Source organism: Panthera onca, chromosome C1, assembly GCF_046562875.1.
Source record: "Panthera onca isolate mPanOnc1 chromosome C1, mPanOnc1 haplotype 2, whole genome shotgun sequence".
Classification (NCBI taxonomy): domain Eukaryota; kingdom Metazoa; phylum Chordata; class Mammalia; order Carnivora; family Felidae; genus Panthera; species Panthera onca.
The window spans coordinates 196,509,615-196,535,438 of record NC_138346.1 but is presented as its reverse complement, the minus strand read 5'-3'; the positions used below and the strand labels follow the sequence as shown (position 1 = coordinate 196,535,438).

At 47.4% G+C, this 25,824-nt stretch overlaps 1 protein-coding gene across 5 annotated transcripts in view; it reads left to right on the top strand.

The window, feature by feature from the left end:
• Positions 1 to 1,267: 1,267 nt before the first annotated feature.
• Positions 1,268 to 25,824, top strand: part of AZIN2 (antizyme inhibitor 2) — a 33,412-nt gene continuing 8,855 nt past the window's right edge. For 2 of the 5 annotated variants that reach the window (XM_078452091.2, XM_078452089.2), the window contains exons 1-9: positions 1,268 to 1,401; positions 1,493 to 1,613; positions 2,272 to 2,444; positions 3,961 to 4,134; positions 12,519 to 12,691; positions 13,699 to 13,827; positions 14,645 to 14,810; positions 16,599 to 16,761; positions 17,961 to 18,073. In XM_078452091.2, coding sequence (XP_078308217.1) covers positions 2,340 to 2,444; positions 3,961 to 4,134; positions 12,519 to 12,691; positions 13,699 to 13,827; positions 14,645 to 14,810; positions 16,599 to 16,761; positions 17,961 to 18,073 — 1,023 coding nt within the window. In that variant the 5' untranslated portion in view covers positions 1,268 to 1,401; positions 1,493 to 1,613; positions 2,272 to 2,339. Of the gene's footprint in view, positions 1,402 to 1,492; positions 1,614 to 2,038; positions 2,081 to 2,271; positions 2,445 to 3,960; positions 4,135 to 12,518; positions 12,692 to 13,698; positions 13,828 to 14,644; positions 14,811 to 16,598; positions 16,762 to 17,960; positions 18,074 to 18,723; positions 18,778 to 25,824 lie in introns of those variants that run through there. The other 3 variants (XM_078452090.2, XM_078452092.2, XM_078452093.2) reach the window with 3 other exon arrangements.

Here is a 25,824-nt window from a genome sequence, read left to right as displayed (position 1 = left end):
TAAAGTCCACAGCTTTATAACATATTTTGATACCTGGTAGAGGAAGTCCTCTTTTTTTTTTTTTTCCTCCAAGAATGTCTTGGCTGTTCTTATACAATCACTGCTTCAGATAAACTTTTAACTTCTTCTTCTCCTTTTTTTTTTTTTTTTTTAAGTAGGCTCCATGCCCAACATAAGGCTTGAACTCACGGCCCTGAGATTGAGTCACGTACTCTACCGACTGAGTCAGCCAGGTGCTCCTCATATGAACTTTTGAAATCGCTTTTGAGTAACACTGATACTGAATCTTCTTCAGCACTTTTGTTTATACCAGTCACTGGGCACTCTGAGAAGTCAGGCACTCAATTCCTGCCCTTGGGAGCTCACAAAACAGCTGAGAAGTGTAACCAAACAAGAAGTGTAAAACAACGGGAATATCATGCTCTGGGTAACAAGAGCCAAATGAGTGAGGGGGACACACAGATATAACCTTTGTGAGTTCCATTGTCCCTGCAGGCTAGGAAGGTCATGGGAGGCTCAACAGCGAAGGTGACATTATAGTGAGTGTACTTTGATAGGTGAACAGGAGTTTGTCAGGTATAGAAGAGAAGAAATGTTTTGAGTTGAGGAATTCAGAGAATGCTTCCTGGAGGAGACATTTCATTTGAGAGGTGAGTAGGCATTTGCCCCATTCAGAGGGTGGCATGAAGGAAGGGATTGCCCTGAGCTGGGAAGGTCAAAGGAGGCTCTCTGAAGACATGTTAGCTGGGTTTTGAGTTGGAGGAATCAGAGAAGATGCTGGAAGAGGTTAATTAAATAAAAAGGATTTTATTAGAAAAGGAGATGACAAGGAGATGACATTTGACCTGGGCGTTGAGGGTTGAGTGAGCAGATCACCAGGGGAGAGGAGAGTGGAGGTCGTCACAGAAAAGATTTCCCGGAGCAAATAGGAAACCTCCTGGCTTCCTGCCCCTCGCTAACATCCAAGATCCAGGATCTAAGCGTCCCACCGCGTAGGCGCTGGGGATTCTGAGGCGGCGGCCCTGCAGTTGCCATTTCCCAGTGTGGGGAGCCGCGAAGCCAGCTCCGCTGGGAGGGCTGAAGCTTACACAGGTTTGCGAAACAGGGTGGCAGAGCTCAATGCTTTTTGTCGGAATCGACCAATGGGATGGCGGCACCCGGTTGCCAGGGCTACAGAGGGGGCCGAGAGGGGCGGGGCCTGGGCCCAGGGGCGGGGCCCGGGCGGGGCTTATATAAGCGGACGGCAGGCTGAAGGAGGGGCGTGGGGTCGGTGGCTGCTGGGCGGGCGGGGCGCAGGCCGCGCGGCCCGAGCCGGGGGGGAGAGGGCGAGCGGAGGCGCCGAGGAACCGATTCACTTGCTGGGGAGACCTATGGGCCGAAGCCGTGTAAATGCGTTTTAAGGCGAGTGCGGGGAGTGGCTCGGGGAGCCTCCGGGAGCGGGCGCCCTCGGCTCCAGTGCTGACCTGTCCCCGGCCCCCTTGCCTCCTCTCAGCAGGGGCCTCGGCTCCGCAACTGCCACTCCTCCTCGGGGTGTTGCACAAGTTTCGAGGTCACCGGCGACCCCCCCTAGCAGCGCGCCTGGCTCTGGCCCCCGCGAAGGAGGACCGGGCTTGGTAAGGCGGTGTGGGGGGCGGGTCCTCGGCCCTGCACTCGGGAGGGCTCACCAGGACAGAACCTCAGCCTTCGGCTCCCTCCCGGGAGCCTGCGACCCCCACCCACCATGTGGCCCCATGCACCCTTAGAACCCTAGCACGTCAGGACCAGCCTGGCCCTCCATTTCCAAACGGTGAAACTGAGGCTAGGGAGTACCCAATGTCACGCAGCAGAGGGCAGACTCGAACCTAAGCTCTTGCTCTCGGGCTGAGACTCCTTGGTGGGGCCACTCTCTTAGTTGGGCGTGGTCAAGACTGAGGGTCCCCTGAAAACTTCCCCACTGGAGCTTCTTGGCTTTCCTGTACCCTCTCGTTCTTTCCCTTTTTGCTAAAACCCGAGTTTCATAACTGGAAAGGACCTCCAAAATAATACATTCATTTTACAGATTGGGAAACTGAGCCTCGGAGAGGCAGTGAATGACATCTAGGCATGTAATGCCTTGTCGCAGTACAGGGTTCCTGATCGTCCCCACACTTCCCAGTGAACTCAAGCTCCCCAGGCTTGTGCTGGCGGCGGGTGTGACAGGACTGAGAGCCCTGGCTTGCGGGAGGTCAGAGAGGGCAGCGGAGGGCAACCCCCTCCAGCAGCTCCCTCACTCTACACCTCCCCTCCCTGCAGTGTGTTGCATACTTTCTGAGGCGGCGGGGCTGCGGCTCCATCCAGCCCATCGGCTCCTCCTTCTCGGCATGGCTGGCTACTTGAGCGAAACGGACTTTGTGATGGTGGAGGAGGGCTTCAGCACCCGAGACCTGTTGGAGGAGCTCACTCTGGGGGCCTCACAGGCCACCACGGTGAGCCGCTGGGAGCGGGGGTGGGTCCCCTGTTCCCTGTGCAGGCCCAGCTGCTTTCTCCCAAAGGACTTCTTAGGCCTTCATCTTCCCTCACTTATTTGGTGTTCAGTCCTTGCTGTTGGCCGGAGACGGGCTCATTGTATCCCCATTTCCTTGTCCTCGTCCCCAAACTTTGCCCTTCCTGCCTGCCCTGCCCTGATGAACCACCACCACCACCTACCCAGCCTTCTGGGTCAGAAACCTGGGACTCCTGCTTCCCCCACCCACACCCCTCTCATTGGCGCGTCTCCAAGCTCTGACCACCACCTGTGGTCTTCCGAGGCCCTGGCTTTGTAGATCAGGCCTCATCTCTCTAGAGGCCCTCTAACCTCCTCCCTGCCTCATCCTGCCTGCCTCATCCTGCCTGCTCCCACTTTATCACGGCCACGCTCAAACTCAGAACTGTTTGGTGGTTCCCCGCGACCAGCAGGGCCAAGCCAGAACTCTCTGTCTTCACAGTCCCTCTCCCAGCTTTCCCCACCATCTATCATGCTCCATCAGAGCCCAACCACTGCTGGTATTTTCCCCAGCGATGCCATGTGCTCTGTTGTCACCCCATTTTCCTGGGCTCTTCCCTCTGCCTGGAATGCCCTTCTGCTGGCCTCTCTTGCTGTTTCTGTCCTTCCTCATTACTCATCAGTGTTACTTTTTCCTACTCTCCCAGGCGGATTTTTTATGTCCCTTTCTCCGTGGCTTCCACTGCCTTCTGTAGGAACTCCAGCCGAGTTTATTGAACGGGCTTGTAATTTCTTAAAGGGTTTTTTGTTCTCTTCAAGACCCAAGCCCTGTCTGGTCATCTCTGTCCCTTAGCATAATGTCAGACACCAAATGGGCTTCAGTAAAAAAGTCTCCATAAACAGGAAACTGAGTCCCAATGAGGGTTGAAGTGATGCTGTCTCACCCACAGTCTCATTCATGTTCAGCCCTCAGCAGATCTGCTGCCCAGCTCACAGGCATGGGTTGCAGTGCCGTGGAATTAGCTCAAGGCTTCAGCGACCACCTATATGTGGAAGACAGTGGGCTGCAGGCCATAGCTTTGGCCCACAGGGATTTATCAGATGAATGTGTACACGGTTCCGATACTTTGGAAGCGTGTGCAAAATGCAGTGAGAGCATTAAAGGCAGAATTGCTTTATTGGTTTGGGGGAGGTGGCATTTGAGCTGAAACTTGAAGGTGGATTGCCTTTTCGGAGAAAGGGTCTTCTGCGTGAAGGGCACGGTGGGAACCAGAGCTTGGAGTTGGGAAAACACTCCAGCTTGCAGCTGGAGCTTGAGCTGTAGCGAGGGGAGGGGCTGGAGCCAGATCACAGAACCCCTGAACGCAGGCTGAAGAGTCTGCCTTCTGTGCAGAGACTTTTAGAGCAGTGTGGCTGTGGCGGAGCTGGGCTCAGGCTCAGGACAGGTACCTGGGAGGACCATAGATGGCCCACAGCAGGAGGGGGCTGAGCGGGGCCTCACATTTACCCTTCTCGTGCAGGGTGATGTTGCTGCCTTCTTCGTGGCCGACCTGGGTGCCGTCGTGAGGAGGCACTTCTGCTTTCTGAAGTGCCTGCCGCGGGTCCGGCCCTTTTACACTGTCAAGTGCAACAGCAGCCCAGGTGTGCTGAAGGTCCTGGCCGAGCTGGGGCTGGGCTTCAGCTGTGCCAACAAGGTGAGCCCGTGCCCCCCACTGGCGCACTGCCCCTCGCTGCCTACTCAACACACACATGGCTGGGCTGCTGCGGGTGGCCCCCCCCCCCCCCGCCCCGCCCTGGGGAAGCAGGGGTGGCCTGCAGTTGGCCCCTGCCCTCTGGGAAGGGCCACCCACTCGGGAGGCGGTTAAGGGATGAGGGAGGGCAAAACAGGCATGGAAGTTCTAAACTGGAAACTTGTGTGTCTCTGGGTAGGTGGGTCACCTTTTCAATGGAGATTTTCAAGCTTCTTGGCCTAGAGCTATACATGGTATAAAATGTTCGATTAAAGTGAAACAAAACGAAAACACCTTTTATCATTATTTGTTTGTTTGTTTGTTTTATAGTCTTATTAATGTGTGACAGTACATTTTCTCAACTATTCCTTTGAGAATTCTGTTGTGTTGCCCATTTTGCTGCCCTTCTAATTCGATTAATGCTGTTGTCTTAATCGCCTCTTGCTGTCTCTAGATTTATTTTGCTTATTTACTATCATTCTCTAGTCGTTGAACTACGATGTGCTGGTCAGTGTGTAAGTTGGGATGGCAACACAGTGTTGAGCAAGCCAGGCTCCCTTGTCCCAGAGTTGAGAACGCTTAGCTTATCATTTTCATCCTGTTCTTAGTTGATAAAAGCCTTTAAGCTATAAAATTTTCTTCAGAGCATAGCTATGGATATATTTATTCATTCAGCAAACCTTTTTTGAGCAACTATCATGGGGCCAAGTCCTATTTCAGGTGGGGATTTAGAGAGTGAATGAAACAAACAAAACAAAAAGGCCCCTCTTTCATGGAACTTGCTTTCTAAAAAACAAGTTCAACAATGAAAATCTATATTATTTTATAAGATGGTCGATGCTACGGGGAAAATTGAGGTGGGGAAGGGAAGTAGGAAATGTTGGGAGGGAGGATTATACTTTTATATAGTTTGGTCAGGGAAGGCTTCACTGACATTTGAATACAGACCTGAGGGAAGCAAAGGGTCAAGCCAGGTGGAGAACTGGGGGAAGAACATTCCAGGCAGAGGGGACAGCAAGTGCAAAGGCCCTGAGGTGAGAGCAAACCCAGTGCGTTGTTGCTTTGTGATGTTGTCATTACTGTTATTTAAAAAAATTTTTTTAAATGTTCATTTATTTATTTTGAGGGAGGGGGAGAAGGGCAGAAGGGGGGTGGAGAATCCCAAGCAGGCTCTGCATGGAGCCTGAGGCAGGGCTCGAACTCACGAACTGCAGGATCATGACCTGAGCTGAAATCAAGAGTCAGACGCTTAACCAACTGAGCCACCCAGGTGCCCCATTACTGCTATTTTTTTAATGGTTAGTAATGATTATTTTTAGGGGAACTCCTTTTAAACCCTTGTCAGCAATATGGCTGGGAATTCGTGGATCAGTTCTAGCAGTTTTTTGGTGGAATCTTTTGCGTTTTCCATATAGAGTGTTATGTCATCTGAGAAGAGTGAAAGTTTGACCTCCTCCCGGCCGATTTGGATGCCTTTTATTTCTTTGTGTTGTCTGATTGCTGAGGCTAAGACTTCCAATACTATGCTGAATAACAGTGGCAAGAGTGGACATCCCTGTCTTGTTCCTGACCTTAGGGGGAAAGCTCTCAGTTTTTCCCCAGGGAGGATGATATTAGCGATGGGTCTTTCGTTATACGGCTTTTATGATCTCGAGGTATGATCCTTCTTATCCGTACTTTCTTGAGGGTTTTTTATCAAGAAAGGATGCCTTATTTTGTCAAATGCTTTCTCTGCATCTATTGAGAGGATCATTTGGTTCTTAGCCTTTCTTTTATTGATGTGATGTATCACATTGATTGATTTGTGGATATTGAACCAGCCCTGCATCCCAGGTCCAAATCCCACCTGGTCGTGGTGAATAATTTTTTTAATGTATTGTTAGATCCGGTTGGCTAATGTCTTGTTGAGGATTTCTGCATCCATGTTCATCAGGGAAATTGGTCTGTAGTTCTCCTTTTTAGTGGGGTCTCTGTCTGGTTTTGGAATCAAGGTAATGCTGGCTTCATAGAATGAGTTTAGAAGTTTTCCTTCCATTTCTATGAACAGCTTCAAGAGAATAGGTGCTAATGCTTCTTTAAATGTTTGTTAGAATTCCCCTGGAAAGCCATCCAGCTCTGGACTCTTGTTTCTTGGCAGATTTTTTTTTTAATTTATGAAAAAAAAATTTTTTTAACATCTGTTCATTTTTGAGAGACAGAGTGTGAGTGGGGGAGGGGCAGAGAGAGGGGGAGACACAGAATCCGAAGCAGGCTCCAGGCTCCGAGCTGCCAGCACAGAGCCCAACGCAGGGCTTGAACCCATGAACCACGAGATCATGACCTGAGCCGAAGTCGGGTGCTCAACTGACTGAGCCACCCAGGCGCCCCCTGGGAGATTTTTGGTTACTAATTCTATTTCTTTACTGGTTATTGTCTGTTCAAATTTTCTATTTCTTCCTGTTTCAGTTTGGGTAGTTTATATGTTTCTAGAAATTTGTCCATTTCTTCCAGATTGCCCAATATATTGGCATATAATTGCTCATAATATTCTATTATTGTTTGTTATTTCTGCAGTATTGGTTGTGATCTCTCCTCTTTCATTCTTGATTTTATTTATTTGAGTCCTTTCCTTGTTCATTGTGATCAAACTAGCTAGTGGTTTATCAATTTTGTTAATTCTTTCAAAGAACCAGCTCCTGGTTTCATTGATCTGTTCTACAGATCATCAAATCTGTTTTTGATTTCTATAGCATTGATTTCTGCTCTAATCTTCATTAATTCGTGTCTTCTGGTTTGGGGTTTTATTTGCTGTTCTTTTTTCAGCTGTTTAAGGTGTAAGGTTAGGTTGTGTATCTGAGACCTTTCTTCCTTCTTTAGGAAGGCCTGGATTGCTATATACTTCCCTCTTATGACCGCCTTTGCTGCGTCCCAGAGGTTTTGGGCTGTGTTGTTATCATTTTCATTGGCTTCCATGTGCTTTTCATTTTCCTCTTTAACCTCTTGGTTAGTGAGGAGGATTCTAGAAGGGGGCCCTGGAAAAGAAAGAAGGAGAGCTAGCCTGGGCAGGATGACAGGGGTAGGAAGATTCTGGGTGGGAAAGAGGTGTGCACCATGGTGGAACAGTGAGAATGAGAAGGTTAACCTTTATCAAAGACGAACGTTTATGCTCTTAGTGAGTGAAAGCTGAGTCCACCCCTATTGTCACTGCAAAGCCCCTTTGCGTTAGCACTTGCTTTGCACACCTAGTTTCGTGCGTGTGTCACATGAAGGGAGGTGCATGGGGAGAGAGATAGCCATTTTACAGCTGAGGAAACCATCGGCCAGCCACGCACAGCTTGCCGGTAGCAGGACCAGGACCTCCCCCTGCAGCATGCTGGGGGCTCTGCTCCCAGAGAGGAGGAAGGGGATCCTTTTCCAGCCTTCTCAGTCTAGGGTCAAGGACCTCCTGTGCATCTGGAAACCCAGAGGTGGTACACTGTGCTTGGCCCTCTGGCTCAGGGCCGGTCTCCACAAAGAGCAGAGTTGTGGGGTGTTAGGGCTCAGAAGGATCCTGAAGTCCACAGGGACATTAAAAGCATGTACCGTTGCTGAGTGCTTCTGTCGGGCCAGGCACTTTGCTGAGCGTTTTCTGTAGGTGATCTCATTTTATTATCGCAACAACCTGTGAGGTAATTATTATTACCCTGATTCTGACAACAGCCCTGTGAGGAAGCATTTAACATACGGGAAAGGAGGCACAGAGGGTGAGGGACTCACTGGCAAGTGGCCGCTTGAGTAGGGCCAGTGGCAGGGGGGTGGTCTCCGGCTCTCTCACTGCATCTTTCCATTGTCCTTGGGGAGAGGATGGCAGAGCTGGGCCCCAGCTGGTGACCATTGCTTTAGCTAACGAGTGGGCTGGGAGAGGCCAAGGCCCCTCCCCGCAGGCGGGAAGATCACTAGCCTTTGGGTACATTCACTGAGAGGTGGCTCTGGGATGCACAGCTTTTCTTGAAAGGCCAAGGCTGCCCTCTTCTGGTGGGACATCACTAGTGGCTACGCCTGACAGCTCCACGCCTTGGCCAACGTTGAGGGAGGGTTGACGGAGGGCCGGGTGTGAGCGAGGGCCGGGTGTACAGTTATGCCACAGACAGGTCAAGGGCACAGGCCATGCCTCGCGTGGGGCTACGGTCCACCCACCCACCTTCTCAAGGACCTTCTGTCACTTCCCCTGCCCCCATCCTGCCTTCTCTTGCAGTCTCTATCAGCATCCTCCCATCTTAAAAAGCCTTCCCGGGACTCCATACCACCCCCCTGCCCGGTCCCATGCTCCCACTTGACGGCCAAACAGAGTTGTCTACACTCGCCTGTCTGCGTGCACCTGGCTCTTTGCTTCAGCACCTGCATCTGAGCCACTGCTTCCCCACTGCCACTGTCACTACTCTGAGGAATCTCCTCTTACCAACGTCCCCAGAGATCTCCAGGATCCAGTAAGCACTTTATTTTCAACATTCACTTTGAATTATTCAAATCACCCGTTGATTCACTTACACACACACGTAGGCCATTGGCTTTATGTCTCCAGAGATAATCACCATTATGAGTTTGAGTTTGGTGGGTATGTGGTACTTAAAAAATACTTACAAATATGATACATAGAAAATATACAAAATATAAAAGATATTTATGTGGTGGGTACTGTGTCTCAATAGCTTTAAACTCAGCAGGTGTTGGAAATCTGTCCATGTTGATGCATTTAGACCTTGTCGGGGACACAGGTCCTCTTATTAGCCTGATTCTCAACAGCATTCAGCACAGTGACTGTTTGTTTGTTTTTGTGATAATAACACTTAATGTGAGATCTACCCTCTTAGCCAATCTTCAAGGGTACAATATAGTATTCTTAACTATATAGGCAGAGTTCTACAGATCTCTAGGACTTAATTCATCTTGCAGGACTGGAACTTTATGCCCACTAAATAGCAATTCCTCATTTGTGACATTCTTTTTAAAAAAACTCAACAGTCACCTATGCTCCCAGTTGTAAAGCCTTCAGCAGCAAATCAACTGATGGGGGACACAGCTCCGCACCTGCCCCACCTCGCACGGGGCGCCTCTGACACCCGACACCCTTCTCCTGTACAGACATGAATTGCAAGGCAAGGTTTGCTGTGATGGGAGTGATGTTATAATCTGTGTATCGTTCCCCCTCTTCTGGACGCATTCTTTCTCCTTCCCTCTCCATAGGTCCCAGGTGCTGACTTCCTGCTCTCAAAATGGGAGATTCCTCTGGATTCTGTCTCAGGCTCCCTTTCTCTTGTAAACTCTCCTTCCTCTTATGGAATTTCATCTCCTTCCACGGCCCTAAATACCATCAATGTGCCACCACCTCCCGCATTTTGATCTCCAGCCCAGACCTTCTATCCAGCAGCTGACTTGATACCACAGGGTGCCCGGAACCCGGGTGTTCAAATGCGCTCATGATCTCCCCCTTCGAGAAGGGCCCCTCGGCCTGCAGGGCGTGGAGTCAGACATGCCCACATTGCAATCCACCACCACGCTTGCCAGCCCTGCCTCCAGAGCACAACTCCCCCATCTGTTACCTCACCCAGGGCAATGGTGACCGGTCCCTCCAGAATCCTCTCAGCCCTTCCTGAGCCCTGAGTTCACATGGTAGCCAGAGTGATACGCGTTTAAACCTTGCATTTAAAATGCAAATCTGACCTTGTCGTTTCCCCTCGTGAAACCCTTCAAACGGATTCCCGTGACTCGCAGGGTAAAATATAAATCCACATCAGCCCACCCCCCTGCAGCCTTATCTTCCCCCACTGCGCTCCCCCTGCCCAGGCCCCCCCAGCGCTCTCTCTTCCTTGACTAGGCTGAGCACATTCTGCCTCAGGACATCTGCACGGGCTGTCTCCTCTACCAGAAACATTCTTTCCTTCCTTTTCCCCCTGGATATGACCTCCTGTGGAGCTCAGCTTAATTTTCTGACCCTCAGAAAAGCTGTCCTTCACTCCTCACACCTGGGTCTCACCATCCCACTTTCCCCAACCTGAAAGCTTCACAGGGTCAGAGACTTTATTTTACTCACCACTTGTTTTCTTTAGCACCAGTCATAGAGGCTGGCATGTTAATAGATAGTCAGGAAACACTTGTCAACTCAGTATTGAGGTTGAATTTTCCATTACAGTACTGTGGCCAGGAACTGGTGTAGGCTAAAGTCTGGCAGTCCTGTCAGCTTTGCCACTCGAAAGCTGTGAGACTTTGGACAAGTCACTTAACCTCTCTGAGCCTCTGTCCTCTGTTTCCTGTCTCATAAGATTACTATGAGGATTAAATGAAAATGTATATAAAATATATTTTTTAATGTTTTTATTTATTTTTGAGAGAGAGAGAGAGAGAGAGAGAGAGAGAGAGAGAGAGAGACAGGACATGAGGAGGGGAGGGACAGAGAGAGAGGGAGACAATGAATCTGAAAGCAGCCTCCAGGGTCTGAGCTGTCAGCATAGAGCCCAATGCGGGGCTAGAACTCGTGAACCACAAGATCATGACCTGAGCTGAAGTCAGATGCTCAACCGATTGAGCCACCCAGATGCCCCATGTATATAAAATATTTAATGCAATGACTGGCATATGGTAATCCTTCAATGAGTAACAGTAGTTACTGTTTAAGTATAAGTATGTATATCTAAGTATATACTGTTTCAGTATAATCGAAGCTAAATCCCAAGTCCCAAATTGCTACCATTGCTTCTTCTCTTACCTCATGTGGTGAAGCTGGGAGCAAAAACACGTTTTCATGTCCACTCAGACTCAGGGTCTTTGAAAGCAAGCTGTGACGGCTGCAATGCCAGCCCTGTCCCACTTTGCTCCTTACTACCTGTGTTTCTGCGGGCAGGTGGAGTCCTCTGAACTCGATTTTGTCCTCTGTAAAATGTGGCCAATAAATACTTCATAGGACAGTTACTGGCATCACATGGGATAACTCACAGTAGTACCTCGTGCTGAAAAGTTGCTAAATTTACATTAGAGTCTTATTATAAATTTTTTTTTTTAACTTTTATGTTTGAGGGACAGAGAGAGACAGAGAATGAGCAGGGGAGGGGCAGAGAGAGAGAGGGAGACACAGAATCTGTAGCAGCTCCAGGCTCTGAGCTGCCAGCATGGAGCCCAATGCGGGGCTTGAACCCATGAACTGTGAGATCATGACCTGAGCTGAAGTCAGACGCTTAGCCGACTGAGCCACCCAGGCGCCCTTTGAGTCTTATCAAAAACTCAGAGTGGCTAAAAACGGCCCTGTGCCTGCTATAGCATTTCAGAACTGGCTTCCTCTTGACTTCCTTCCCTTAATCATGGAGAGTCAGACTTGAGTTTGAAAGCTGGCCCTGCCTCCTTGTTGCTGCATAGCCTCTCTGAGTACTAGTTTCTTTCTATATAGAGTGGATCCAGTGCCCCTCTGATGATGGGGTTATTCTAAGGGGTAAATAAGACAGTTAATCCAAAGCAAGGGTTGGCAAACCATGGATGGTTACCACATCCAGGCCACCGCCTGATCTTGTGATGCTTGACAGGGTCACATCCACGCTCGTTCACTTATGCACTCTCTCTGGCGGCTTGAGTAGTTGTCACACAACCTACATGGCCCACGCGGCCTAAACCATTTGCTCACTGGCCCTTTACAGAAAAGGTTTACTAACATCGCATTCGGTGCCTGCTTGTGGTGGGCGCTCAGTGACGATGGCTGCTCTCATCATCATCACTGTCTGTACCATGAATGCAGCAATCTCGTGGAACGGTGTTCCGTAAAGGTGAGGAAGACGAGGCCCCTCGGGGACAGGGGCTTGCCAGGGTCCCCCGGCACAGTGGTACGCGCACAGCAGGACTTTGGATGTGGGATGACTTGGTTCGGTGAACTCTCCACCATATCAAGGGATATTCTTTAAACGTTAAATCTGTCAGGAAAATGTGTCACATGCCTACTGTCAGGGCCGTTATGACTCCATGTCATGTCTTTGTGTGAATTAGGAAATATATCCCTTAAGACAGTTGTTGTGATGAATACACTGATTTTGTCAGGATGAGAGGCTTTACTGCCGGGAAGTTGTAACAAATATATAAATCTACCATATGTATCCTCTGCGGATGGGACGTCCCCCCCCCTCAACTGCACAGTGTGCTACCTGCGTGGCTGGCTGTGGCAGCCTTGCCTGTCCGAGAATGGTGAACCAGCGTGAGTCCCGATTTTCATGTCTCTGTTGTGTGAAAATGAGGCCCCCTTCTTATGGATGTCCCCATGCGTAGCTATGACTTTGCCCCTCATTTGTGCTTCTCGGCTTCTGTGGGCCCGGTGGGCCCTGAGCCTCCTCACCTTCACCTTTGGGACCCCACAGGCAGAGATGGAGTTGGTCCAGCGTATTGGCATCCCCGCCGGTAAGATCATCTACGCCAACCCCTGTAAGCAAATTGCACAGATCAAGTATGCTGCCAAGCATGGGGTCCGGCTGCTGAGCTTTGACAACGAGCTGGAGCTGGCAAAGGTGGTAAAGAGCCACCCCAGTGCCAAGTAAGCCGAGGACCGCTCACGTGGGGGGCTGGGCCGAGTGTGAGGACAGCGGGCATGGGCGGGGTAGTGGTGGAGCAGAGGACCCTGCCCTGGACCCGGCCACACTCACGGGAGGCTGGGGCGGGCACTCCTGGACTGGACCCAGCATGCCAGGGCCTGACGAGGACAAAGGCAAGACTAACCATTACAGCCCGAGCAGAGCAAAGCCCACGGTATTATGGAGGTCAAAGTCGCGGGCCGAGAGCAACAGGGGGTGGTCAGGAAAGCTGTGCCAAGGAGGTGGCATTTGAGGTGCGCCTGAGGGGTGAAAAGAACTAGGAGGGCGCACAGACAGTGCATCAGAGTGAACTGCTGAAGCAAGGAACGCATGGAGGTCGGAAACAGCAGGGGGCGTTTGAGACATGAGCAGGAATTTGGTGTGGCTGGAACATACCATGTGTGCGGGGCGAGGGCAACAGTGAATGTTGGTCAACACGGTCACAGGGCAGGGGCCTGGTGCAAATGGGCTCTGGCAGGGGTCAGGGCTGGACATTCTGCTCGGGCTGTGGCTTGCACGTGGTCACTTGAAACCCTGGGGATTCCAGGGAGGGCCTCCTCGGGATGATGGGGAGGCCAGGTGGCTGGACCACTCTGGTTCACCCAAAGCAGCTTTCATTTTGTCTGTTTTAAATGATATTGGGGTTCTCAGTAAGACTGTGTTTAAAAAGTGGTGCCTCTCATGCAAGAAAAGTTGGAAAAGTCCGGCTGGTGTGGAGGCTGGTTGAAGAGGTGGAGCTTCTGGAGAGGACTGAGGAGGTCGGGACCAGGGCAGGGGCCTAGGGATGGGCCCAGGGACGTTCAGAGAATGGACTTGACAGGCCCTGGAGGCTGACCGGCAGTGCAGGGACATGAAGGGGTCAGGGACCTGCGGGGCGGGCAGCTCTGAGTTTACACTCCTTTTCTCGGAGAGGACGTGGCTGGGGTAGGGGGAGGTGGGGTCCACCCGGCAGAGGTACCTGTCTCCTCAGGATGGTTCTACACATCGCTGCCGAGGACTCCCCGAGCCGCCTGAGCTTCAAGTTTGGGGCGTCGCTGAAATCCTGCAGACACCTGCTTGAAAATGCCAAGAGGAGCCACATGGAGGTGGTGGGTGTGAGGTGAGTACCTGGAGGCCCCACCACCCCTGCCAGGCCTGCTGCCCCTTTCCCAGGAATTAATCAACTCTGTACAAGAGCCCCCTCAGGGCCTCCAAAGGAGGCCATCGAGTCCTGCCGTCAGAGGCACAGAGTCCTCAGGCCACAGGCCTAGAGTCCTGCTATCAGAGACTTTCCTCTCTTTGGAAAGAAGGTTTGGAGTGTCCCGCTGACTCAACCCCATGGTCCCCACAAGGTCTTGTCCTTGGAGGTTCCCGGAGAGACCTGTCTTTGCAGGAGTTAGACCAGCCTGTAGGCCAAAGGTTATGCAGCCACATCTTTGCTCTGCCTCTTTTCTTGCAGGGATATGGAAGAAGTCATAATAAAGGCCTAACAGTATAGTTTTCATTGATCCTGTGCTTAGGATATGCCAGGCACTGTGCTAAATGCTTCAGGTACATTATCCCACAGCCCTGTGGGATCTTATCCCCACTTTATAGATGGGGAAACAAAAGCACAGGCAGGCTACACCGCTGACAGGTACATACAGACCTGGCTGACGGTAGGGCCCTGGTCCTCATCCCAGAAGGCTCAGCCCCAGTGGCAGCACAAAGGGATGGGAGGGACACCAAATACCAGCGGACCTTAGATCTGGTCTCTTGTCCACTCCTTACTTCCACAAGACCCTTGGAAATGCATTTAACCTTTGAGACCCTCAGTCCCTACATCTGTAGAATGGGCACAGTGTCCAATGTGCCTGTCCAAGGTTGCTCCTGGCTGGGGCTGAGCTGGTGGCACCTGGGGCCCTGCACGTAAGCCAAGTCTCTTCCTCCCTCCTCAGTTTTCACGTTGGCACTGGCTGTCCTGACCTTCAGGCCTACACTCAGTCCATCGCAGACGCCCGGCTTGTGTTTGAAATGGGCAGTGAGCTGGGCCACAGGATGCACATCCTGGACCTTGGTGGTGGCTTCCCTGGATTGGAGGGGGCCAAAGTGAGATTCGAAGAGGTAATCCTGGGGTCAGAAGTGTGGTACTGGGCTCTGTGGGGGGTGGGGGGTGTGTACTGGGCACTGTGAGTGGGTCCTATGTGCTGCATACTGTGCTTGGTGCTTTACCTGGATTATCTTTTTTTAAATGTTTAGTTATTGAGAGAGAGAAAGAGAAAGAGCAAGCACGTGAGTGGGGAAGGGTCAGAGAGAGAGAGGGAGACAGAGAATCCTAAGCAGGTTCTTCGCTGTCAATGCAAAGTCTGATGCTTAACCTACTGAGCCACCTAGGAGCCCCTGAACTATCTTATTAGCCCTGTGTTACAGCTGAGCAAACTGAGGTTCTTGGAGGTTATGTCACTTTCTGAGTCCCAGCTCTGCCTGTCTCTAGCCCATGCACAAATTTGAAGCTTAACCAGTGTTATTTTCTAAGTCCTAAAACTCTTTGAGGGCCTGGTACGCTCTGTTCTCCCTTGGGTGAGCTGATGAGAAATGAAAGGGGAGGGCGGGAAAAGGAAAAGCCCACCTTCTGTGTACTCCTCTCAAGATGAAATCAAGAAAAAATGTGTCGCCGCAATCCCCACTCTAACCACTAGGGGTCGTTCTCCTTAGTAAGAGCCTGGTCCTGGAATATCCACATCCAGGGACTGACCCTAAGAAAATAACCCCTGATGGACACAAAGAGCTTCAAAGATGAGCATTGTTGCGGTGTTCATAACAAAAGTCCAGTGGACTTTCCTGGTCCATCTAACACTCGGGAATTGGTTAAATTATGAAACGTTTGTATGACTTACCCACTGAGGTCATTCACAGTATATATATATATATATATTTATTTATTTATATATATTTATATAGCCCTATTATGTTTATAATAAAAATGGCATTTGTATCAAAGAGAAAAAAAAGAAAGGGACTACTCCAAAATGTTAACAATGATTAACAATCTGCATGATAGAATTAAGGGTGGTTTTGATCTTTTTTCTTCTCTTTATTTTCTGTGAAAAAAAAAAACATGTCTTTTAACAGATTGGTCATTTATAAATTTTTTTTTCAACGTTTTTTATTTATTTTTGGGACAGAGAGAGACAGAGCATGAACGGGGGAGGGGCAGAGAGAGAGGGAGACACAGAATCCGAAACAGGCTCCAGGCTCCGAGCCATCAGCCCAGAGCCTGACGCGGGGCTCGAACTCACGGACCGCGAGATCGTGACCTGGCTGAAGTCGGACGCTTAACCGACTGCGCCACCCAGGCGCCCCCAGATTGGTCATTTATAAAAGAAAGTTCCATATCAGGGCTTCTGGAATCTGAGACTACCTCCTCCCATAATGTAGGCGTTGAGGAAGTTGACTTACATGAGTATAAGAGTCTTGACCCAGCTCTCTCTGCCTCCTACCTTCTTGGCCAATTGTCTGTAGTCCCCAGCTGGGAACTTAGCAGCTGCCAAGTCCTTCTTTCTGAAATCAAAGAAGCTTTCAAGAAATAGACTTGGAAGGGTGCCTGGATGGTTCAGTCAGTTAAGTGTCTGACTCTTGATTTTGTCTCAGGTCATGATCTTAGGGTTTGTGGGATTGAGCCCTGTGTTGGTCTCTGCACTGACAGCATGGAGCCTGCTTGGGATTTTCACTCTGTCTCTCTCTGCCCCTCCTCTGCTCGTTCTCTATCTCTCAAAATAAATAAACTTAAAAAAAAGAGAAAAAGTTGTTAAAAAAAAAAAAAAAAGAAATACACTTGGAGCTATAGCAAGTCCTTAGTATGTAAACCCCACATTTCAAATATGTAATTGTCTCCCATCCCCCTACCACCAGATTTGTTCTGTGATCAACTCAGCCTTGGACCTGTACTTCCCAGAGGGATGTGGTGTGGACATCCTTGCGGAGCTGGGGCGCTACTACGTGACTTCGGCCTTCACCTTGGCAGTCAGCATCATCGCCAAGAAGGAGGTTCTTTTGGACCAGCCTGGCAGGGAGGGTAGGTGCCAGGTGGGCAGCACAGCCCCATTTTTTCCTCAAGCTAGGGACAGTAGCTGGCCGAGCAAGGTCTGGTTTTAGGGAATGGGGAATTTGAAGGATGGATCCTTGCTTTAGGGAAACTTACAACCAAGTCCTTTCTTACCTCCAAGATACTTATTATTGTTTCTTCCTATGCATGTTTATATCTTGTGAAGATTGAGATCAAAACAACCTCAGGGAGAATAGATACTTTACTAACCCATTGTACAGATGAGAAAATTGAGAGCCAAAGAGAATACAAGTGAATTGCTTAATAGGAAAAAGTAAAGCCTGCATTCGACCTCATGTCTGTCTCCTCTCCAAAGTACAGACTCTTACTCATCCTACTGATTCTCATAACATAATGAAAATAATTAATAACAACTTATATTTGTCTAAGTCTAGTTATAGATGACAGAACATAGGCATAGAGAGGTCGAGTCACTAGCCCAAAGTCACACAGCTGGTAAGGGGCAGTGCCTGGATTCAAGTGCAGGCTGGACTGACTCATGGTTCTCTACCCACACTGCAACATCAGCACTCATCTTTGCCTTTTCAGATAGATCAATTCTCCCATCAGCCTCTTGAGTGAGTGGGGTCAGGGACTCTGATCTTGGGGTTTTGTCTTCTGCTCTAGGACCCCAGGCAAGAGAGCTGAGGTCTGTGTGTCTTCCCCTGAGAATCCATTTGGCAGGGTGGTGGGCTCCAGGTAGAAGGTTTTCTGTGTGTGCGTGTACCTGTGTGTGTATGTGTGTAGAGACGACATTCTTCTGGCTTCCTTTATAAATCTGGGTGATTGCCGTATCTAATCCAGCCAGGAGACCTGGTTTCTCATTTCAGCTCATGCACTTGCCCCATCGTGTGTGGGGCAAGTGGCTTAACATCTTGGGGTATTGAGTTTGGCTGGGCTGCTCTTTTGCCTTTGCTGGGCATCCAGGGGCTCAGATGCAGGCAGGAAGTAAGTCCTGGGCAGGGTTGCTCAGCTGCAAGCGTGAGTGTGCACAACATGAACCTCATGTCATAGGAGGAGGCAGGACCCACCCCATAGTTGAGGAAGGGGCAACCTTTTTGCTTCAGTTACCTATCATCCTTGCTGAGCCTACCATTGTGCCAGTTCCCCAGCCCCAGCCCCCCTCACACTGCTGCTTGTACTTCCCCTGACCCCTCCCCTCCCCACAGAGGAAAGCGGTTCCACCCCCAAGACCATCGTGTACCACCTCGGTGAGGGCGTGTATGGAATCTTCAACTCAGTCTTGTTTGACAACACCTGCCCTACCCCCATCCTACAGAAGGTGAGCCTACCCCACGTGGGCCTGTTTTCAGTTGTGTGTGTGTGTGTGTGTGTGTTTAAATAACATTTTGGGGGTGTTTTTATTTAATTTTCAAAAAGTGAAACATTCATTATAGAAGACAGTGGGATGAAGGAGATTATCATCCATAATCCTACCACGTAGAGATAGACGTTTTGAACATTAGATTTTTCAGTCTTTAAAAACTGTATTATATTTAAAAAAATAAAGTTGGATTGTATTGTTTTGTAACTGCTTTTTTTCCCACTCAATATGGGGTATAGCTTTTTCCATACCATTAGCTAATCATTGACAACATGCTTTTTGAAGACTACGTATTATTTTAATTCATCTAACCCTAGTGGTTTGGTTTCCTGTTTTTGAGCACCGCAAGTATATCTTGACATCCATCTCTGATCAAGCCCTGGAGTGAATTTCTAGAAGTAAAAAGAAACAGTTCGTCTTTAATGGGTTTTTCTAGGTTAACAAGGGAATAGGAATGGACAAAGAGGGGGAAGACAATCAGGCACACCGTTGTATTTTTGTCTATGTAGCCCCTTTTCTGGAAGGGAACTCAAGTGCCTAACCAGCACCTAGACCATCATGAGTGCTCAGTGTGTTTTTGTTTTGCTCTCTCTTTCCATCCTGTCTAGTTTTTCAAGACCCACTCAGGTGTCAGCTCCTCTTTGTAGCTCTTCCTGCCCCTCGTCTATCACAGGCAGAAGGAGCCCTCCTACCTCCAGGTGCCCAGGCCACAACTTGATTGCATCCTCATTCTGTAGCTGGGTTGTTAAATGTGGTTTCCTCCGGCTAGTCTGAGTAAGCCTCCCTGATGTGCTCAGGAATTCACTTTTCCACTGTGATGCACTAGCCCTGCCTGCATTCTTGTGGTTTCCCACATCCTTCTGCACTGAGAAAGAACCAGGCTGGCCTCGGCCAGCCATGCCCCACGTCATACAGGAGGGTGGCAGCTGCTTCTCAGTTCCTGTCTCCCTTAGACCCCCTCCGCCTTCCAGTGCACCTCTTTCTGGTCCATGCAGTCCCTGATCCACTCCCTGTTCCCTTCAGCTCCTCAGATGAACGAGTGGGCCCAGCCCACTACCACACCCCCCATCCAGAGTCTCTTGTTTTGATTAATCTCCAGTTGGTGTTGCCGTCTCAGGCCCCACGATGTTACTGACCCTCTTTGTGGTCTGTCCTGTTTCTCCTCTGGATGATGTTGAAGTTTCTTCCTTTGGGCTGTCAACCACTTACCAGGTCCAGCCATGTGACCAGATGCGGGGTCGGGCCCCAGTCTGGTGGTGGAGACAGATGACAGCACACATAATAAGTTAGCTACAATTGTGTTGGGAGTGTGTCAGAGGGACCCAGGTTGGCTGGGGTTTCTGTACCTTCTTCCCCAAGGAAGATCCCCTTCACTAGTCAGGATGGCAGCTTTGCATCCCTGCTCTTTGTTCCCCAGGACTTTGTGTTTGGACCTCATGTACAGAAAGTTATATTCAACATAAATCTTGGTTCAAAGTATACTTATCATCATTGGAGCCTACTTGGCCCTTTTTTGTTTGCTTGCTTTCTTTCTTTTTAAAAATTAAATAAGGGGCGCCTGGGTGGCTTAGTCTGTTAAGCATCTTACCCTTGATTTCAGCTCAGGTCATGATCATGGTCATGATCAGCATTAGGTCATGGTTCATAGGTTCGAGCCCCACAACAGGTTCTGTGTTGATGGTGTGGAGCCTGCTTGGGATTCTGTCTCCTCCCCACCCCCTCTGCTCCTCCCCAACTTGAAGGTGCGTGCGCACACACACACGCACACAAACACACTTTCTCTTTCTCTCAAAATAAAAGACATGAAAAAAAATTAAGAATTTAATAAATATTTGAGTACTCTCAGTATGCAAAGCACTATGCTGAGGCCTGCACAGAATAGTAGGTGAGAAAAAAAGGTCTATGCTTTGGAAATACAATTCTGCTGGGTAGGGGTGTGTGTGTGTGATTAGTACCTAGGCCACAACAGTGTCATGAGAAAAGTACAGAAAACTACAGAACAAGTATTATTGGACTTTTTAAAAAAATATTTTAGTATATATCTTTAAAAGGAAAAGACTTTTGGGGCACCCTGGGTGGCTCGTCAGTTAAGTGTCCAACTTCGGCTCAGGTCATTATCTCGCGGTTTGTGGGTTCAAGCCCCGTGTCGGGCTCTGTGCTGGAAGCTGGGAGCCTGGAGCCTGCTGCGGATTCTGTGCCTCCCTCTCTCTCTGCCCCTCTCCTGCTTGCACTCTGTCTCTGTCTCTTCCTTTCAAAAATAAATAAACATTAAATTTTTTTTTTATTTTTAAAGGAAAAGACTTTAGAAAAATCATAATATCATTATCAAATTAGAAATGAACAATTCCATAGTATCCCCTATCATCTTGCCTCATAGATGGGTTTTCTAGTTGATGTGCTGAAATCAGCAGCCAAAAAAGGTTCACATACTATATTTGGTTGAATTGTCTCTCTACTACCCTATTAGTCTCACCAACATCTTTTTTTTAATTCTCTATTTGTTGATGAAACTGACTAAAACTTGTCCTAAAATTTCCTGCATTCTGGATTTTCCTGATTGGTGAATTCTCTGGATCCCTTCACTGCTATTGAATACGTTATACTGTGCCTTTTGTTTCTTTGATACTAGGTCGTTAGATTGAATGGTTTCATTAGATTCCCAATCAGTTTTGGGGTAAAAATGTTTCACGGGAGAACGTGTCTCTGTAGTATAATACAAAGTGTATTACTTTCTTTTTAGTGTAATAAGCATTCTTAACATTTTGCCACCTCATTCCTTTGTCTCTTCTCATGCAAAGTACCCATGTGTTGACTCATGTGTTACCATTTTTTCATATAGGTTTTTCTTTTTTTTAATGTAGTTTTTTTTCTATTGTAGTAAGAACACTTAACATAAACATCTTGTAACAGACGTTTAAGTGTATAATACAGTCCTATTATCTATAGGCACAGCAGGTCTCTAGAATTTGTCCATTTTACAGAGCTGAAATTTTATGTCCATTGATTACCAACTTCCCATTTCCCCTCCCATCACCCCTGGCAACCATGTTTCTATTCTTTGTTTCCATGAGTTTGACTATTAGATACCTCGTATAAATGCAGTCGTGCAGTATCTGTCCTTCTGTGACTATTTCAGTTGACATAACATCCTTAACGTTCATTCACGTTGTTGTATATTGCAGGATTTCCTCCTTTTATGAGGCCGATAATATTCCATTGGATATATGTATATACAGCATTTTTTAATTCATTCGTCTGTCAACGGACATTTAGGTCTTGGCAGTTGTTAATAGTGCTGCAGTAAACATGAGAGGTAATACCTCGTAAAGACCCTGATTTAAATTCTTTTGGATAAATACCCAGAAGTAGGATTGCTGGATCTCACCATAGTTCTATTTTTATTTTTTTTTAAGTTTATTTATTTTGAGAGAGGGAGAGAGAGAGAGAGAGAGAGAGAGAGAGAGAGAGAGAGAGAACGGGGTAGGGGTAGAGAGAGAGGGAGAGAGAGAATCCCAGGCAGGCTCCAGCTGTCAGCACAGAGCCCACAGAGCCCAGTTTGGGGCTTGGTCTCACAAACTGTGCAATCATGACCTGAGCCAAAATCAAGGGTCGGACCTTAAATGACTGAGCCACCCAGGTGCCCCAGGTGGACTTTTAATGTATAAACATTTTAAGCATTCATTGAGTGGTCTAAAATGACATATATTTAGGGTTAAAGATACGACTTAATAAATGTGAATTGGCACTTTATAAATGCAAGCTATAGTTGGGTGTGGAGAGGGGCCCAGATGAGGTAAGTACCACAGAAGTTTTATAAGAATCTTGGGAACCAGAATTCAGGGTACAAGCTTCAGTCACTCCACTCTACCTGAAGACCCTCTCTCTGTTGACAAGATTGGGCTTTCTTACTTGCCATTGTATTTTATTCTAGTGTTTTATGGTTAAAAAAGCAGGACTCTGTCTTGAGTGTATTGCAATAGCATTTGTCAAGTGTGGATCTGGTTAGTTTTTATCTTAAAAATCCTTAAGTAATGATTCCTAATGCTTTTTTAAAATTACTCTTTGCCATACTATACACTAGTTTTATTTATTTTTTCAACTATGTCTTGTCTTTATCCTGACCTTTTGATAATTTTTTTCCTTGTTCAGCCTATTCCGTAGTGTTTTGACAATAGCTTTGTACTGTGTTTAGAAAACCAGTAGGGTGCCTTCTATTTCCAGCAACGTGGTAGTCTAGATACTCTCAACAGCCGCCCCACTGACAACAAAGAAAACGGGATCCTGACTTACAAGAAAGCAGGGGATCCTTCAGAGGTCAAAATTAAATCAAAGCAGGCATCTCCACTTAGAGTGAAAGCCAGTCTAGTCTCCACCCAATAACCAGAGAGATCCTTTAAAAACGTAAGTCAAATCATGTCTGGTTTTATTAAAACTGCCTAAAACCCTACTCTGGTTCCCATGCCACTTCAGATTAAAGCCAAAGTCCTCCAGGGGCTTCTAAGGCCCTCTGTGACCTGCCCTGTCTCTTCTCTGATCCCCTCCCTCACCACTCTCTGGTCTTGCTCATCCCATTGCAGTGACCGCAGCCTCCTTGCAGTTCCTCAAACTCCCCCAGGCACATTCCTGCCTTAGCACCTTTGCACCTGCTCTTCTGCCCGGATCACCTTTCTTCTAAGTACCACATGGGCTCACTCTTTTACCTCCTTTCCATCTTTGACCAAAGGTCATCTTCTCAGTGAGACCTTACGCTTTATATAAAACTGCAACCTGCCCCTCCCCCGCTCTGTTCTTTCTTTTATTTCATATCATTTATTATCTCCCAATATACTATATAATTTACCTCTTTATTTTGTTGTTTGCCTCCCTCCTGCTAGACTGTAAACCCCATAGGACAAGGACTTTGTCTATTTTGTTTGCCATTGTGTCCCAAGCACATAAAATAGTGACTATTCAAATATGAGTCAAATGAGTTAATTAACCTAGAGAGAAAACCTAACTCTGAAACTGGTTTCTCTCTGGGAGTGTATGCTGAATCCTTGTAGCATTGATCTTCAGTTTTGATAGCTGCATGGGTTCCTAGGGACTCAGTCAGGATGGGGAATCTGATAGGATCCCTCACATAAAGCTGTGGACCCCCCAAAAGTACATCATCATCAGTGTAAGGGTAAACCAAAAAACACGTGTCCCACAGAGGAGGCCAGCAAAACAACAACAACAACAACAACAACAACAACAACAACAACAACAAAATATGTCTTTTTGACCTTGGTAGTGGTTGGAAGAGGGCACAAAATTAAGAATTTACAGCCATAAGCCAGCCTTTTCCTGGCTTTGTTGCCCAAATTCATATTGTCTGATGTGTTGTCTGATAAACCTCAAGGCTAGAATTTATTTTATCTTGCAGAAGCAAACACAACTTCTCTCTGCAGTAGAAATATTCAGCCTAGGCTTCTAAGAATTCTCACAAGTGCCAAAGTACATGAGCTCACATTAAAAAATCACAAAACACAAAGAAATAGGTCACCCTGAAGGAAAGCCAGCAGAAGTCACAGACAGCAGAATCAGTCCTGCAATTATTTCATGTATTAGAATTATCATATGTTAAAGATAAAACAAAATATTTACAATGTTTAAAGAAATAAGAAACTGAAAATTACACCAAAGAATAAGCAAATATAAAAATATTATCTAACAGATTTTAAAAGGATTAAATAGAACTTCTAAAAATGAAAAGTATGAAAATTGCAATAGTGCACAGAGTAAGCAAAGCTATTAGAGACAGTTGAAGAGAGGATTAGAGAATGGGAAGACAGAGCTAAAGAAATTATGCCAATGTAGCACAAAGACATGGAGATAGAAAATAAGAAAGGCACAGGAAGTGGCAGATAGAGTGAGAAGGCATAATGTCTGAACTATAATCATAGTTTCAGGAAGAGATTGCATGAGGACACAGAAACCACACCAGTAATTTGAACAGGGAAATTTTAATATAAAGAATTGTCAACATTTATATATGGTTAATTACTAAAAGAGTCAAAAGCAGTTACTACCACTGGTAAGAGAGAGTGAAGAAGGAAGCAACTCAAAGGAGGGCTCCCCCTTCCAAGGCTGAGGTTGAAACCTTTGAAGAAAGGCTGTGACTGTCACAGAGACATGCAGCCTGCCAGTGACAAAGAAACTTGTCAGAGGGTGCCCACAACAACTGACTCATAGGGGCAGCCTGCTGCTGAGTGGAGAGGAAACTTGCTGGAGGGTGTGGGCCAAGGTTGAACTGTGAAGGCCACTGAGGTAAGAACTACCAGACCCTCATATGCTGAGCCATAGGGGGCCACAAAGAAAAACAGCATACTAAAAGAGGAAAAGTCTTTTCTTCCCGATCTTGCCAGCAACCTCTGTTGACAAAGCCTAACTTAGAGCTACCTGGCAAATAAGGAAAGTCTATAGCGTTCAGCTCCAGTACCACAAAGCAAGGCAAAGAAGGGTGGATTGGGGGCTGAGAGATAAAAAGTTAATAACTGGCAGAGAGTCAATAGACTGGGAGAGAGTAAGACCTATCTTCAGATTTAGGAAATCCAAACAAATCCCAAACATTAGTGAAACTGAATACTATGGACAAAGAGAAGATCTTAAAACTAGTGAGAGAATTGAGACAGATAGAAGACTACCTGTAGAATAATGACAGACTTACAGCTTATTTTTCTCCCATAACAATGGAAGGAGGAGATCCTGGAGTAGCAGCCTTAATGTATCAACCTAGAATTTTGTATCCAGCAAAATTGCTTTTCAAGAATGAGTATGGAATGTAGGCATTTTCAGACAAAGCAAATACTGAGAGACATACCTTCACAAACAGAAGTTCTAAAGAATATACTTCAGGCATATGGAAAATGATTCCAGATGGATGGTCTGAGTTGCAAGAAGGAATGGTGACCAAAGATAGCTAAATATTTGGGTATATCCAAAGGATCATTGACTGTCACCACCACCCCAACAATAACAGTTAATTTGTGGGGTTAAAAATAGGTTTCAGGTGTGATTAGGTTCAGCTGTGAGTAGATCCCAACTTACATGACTTGAATGAAATACTGAGGCTTATTTTGCTCATGTAGATGTCTAGACACAGGCAATCCTGAACTGGTATAGTGGTTTTAGAGTCATATGGAACCATATTGCTTCTACTTGTACCTATTTCTAGGTGTTGTCCTCATCTTGGTAGATACAAAATGAAGTGCCAGCCCTTACAGGAAAGAAGAAGAAGTAAAGCCGATGTGCCAGTTGTCTTTTAAGGAAACTTCCTAAAAGTAGCCACATAACACTTGTGTTTTACAAGTACATAGCCATGGGGCTAAGATGTTAGTCCCATGGCCCTAACTACCTGCAAGGAAAGTTAGCAAATATGGTCTTTATTCTAGGTGGTCATGTTCCTAGCAAAAACTGAGGGTTGGAATTGCTGGGGTAGGCAATTAGCAGCCTCTGCCACAAATAAGATCAAATAGAACACTGGACAACATGAGAATGTAAGTAGGGAGGTAAAGTGACCAAGTTGGTGTTCTAGGGTTTTTAACTGAGAGGAAGATATTGATTAATTTTAGACTTTAGACTCTAGAAACTTGATTTTTGATAGGGCTTGCAAAGAAGATCACTGGGGATTGTTTAATATATGATGCTGGGACACCTGATTGTCCACATGCAAAAAATGAAATTGAATC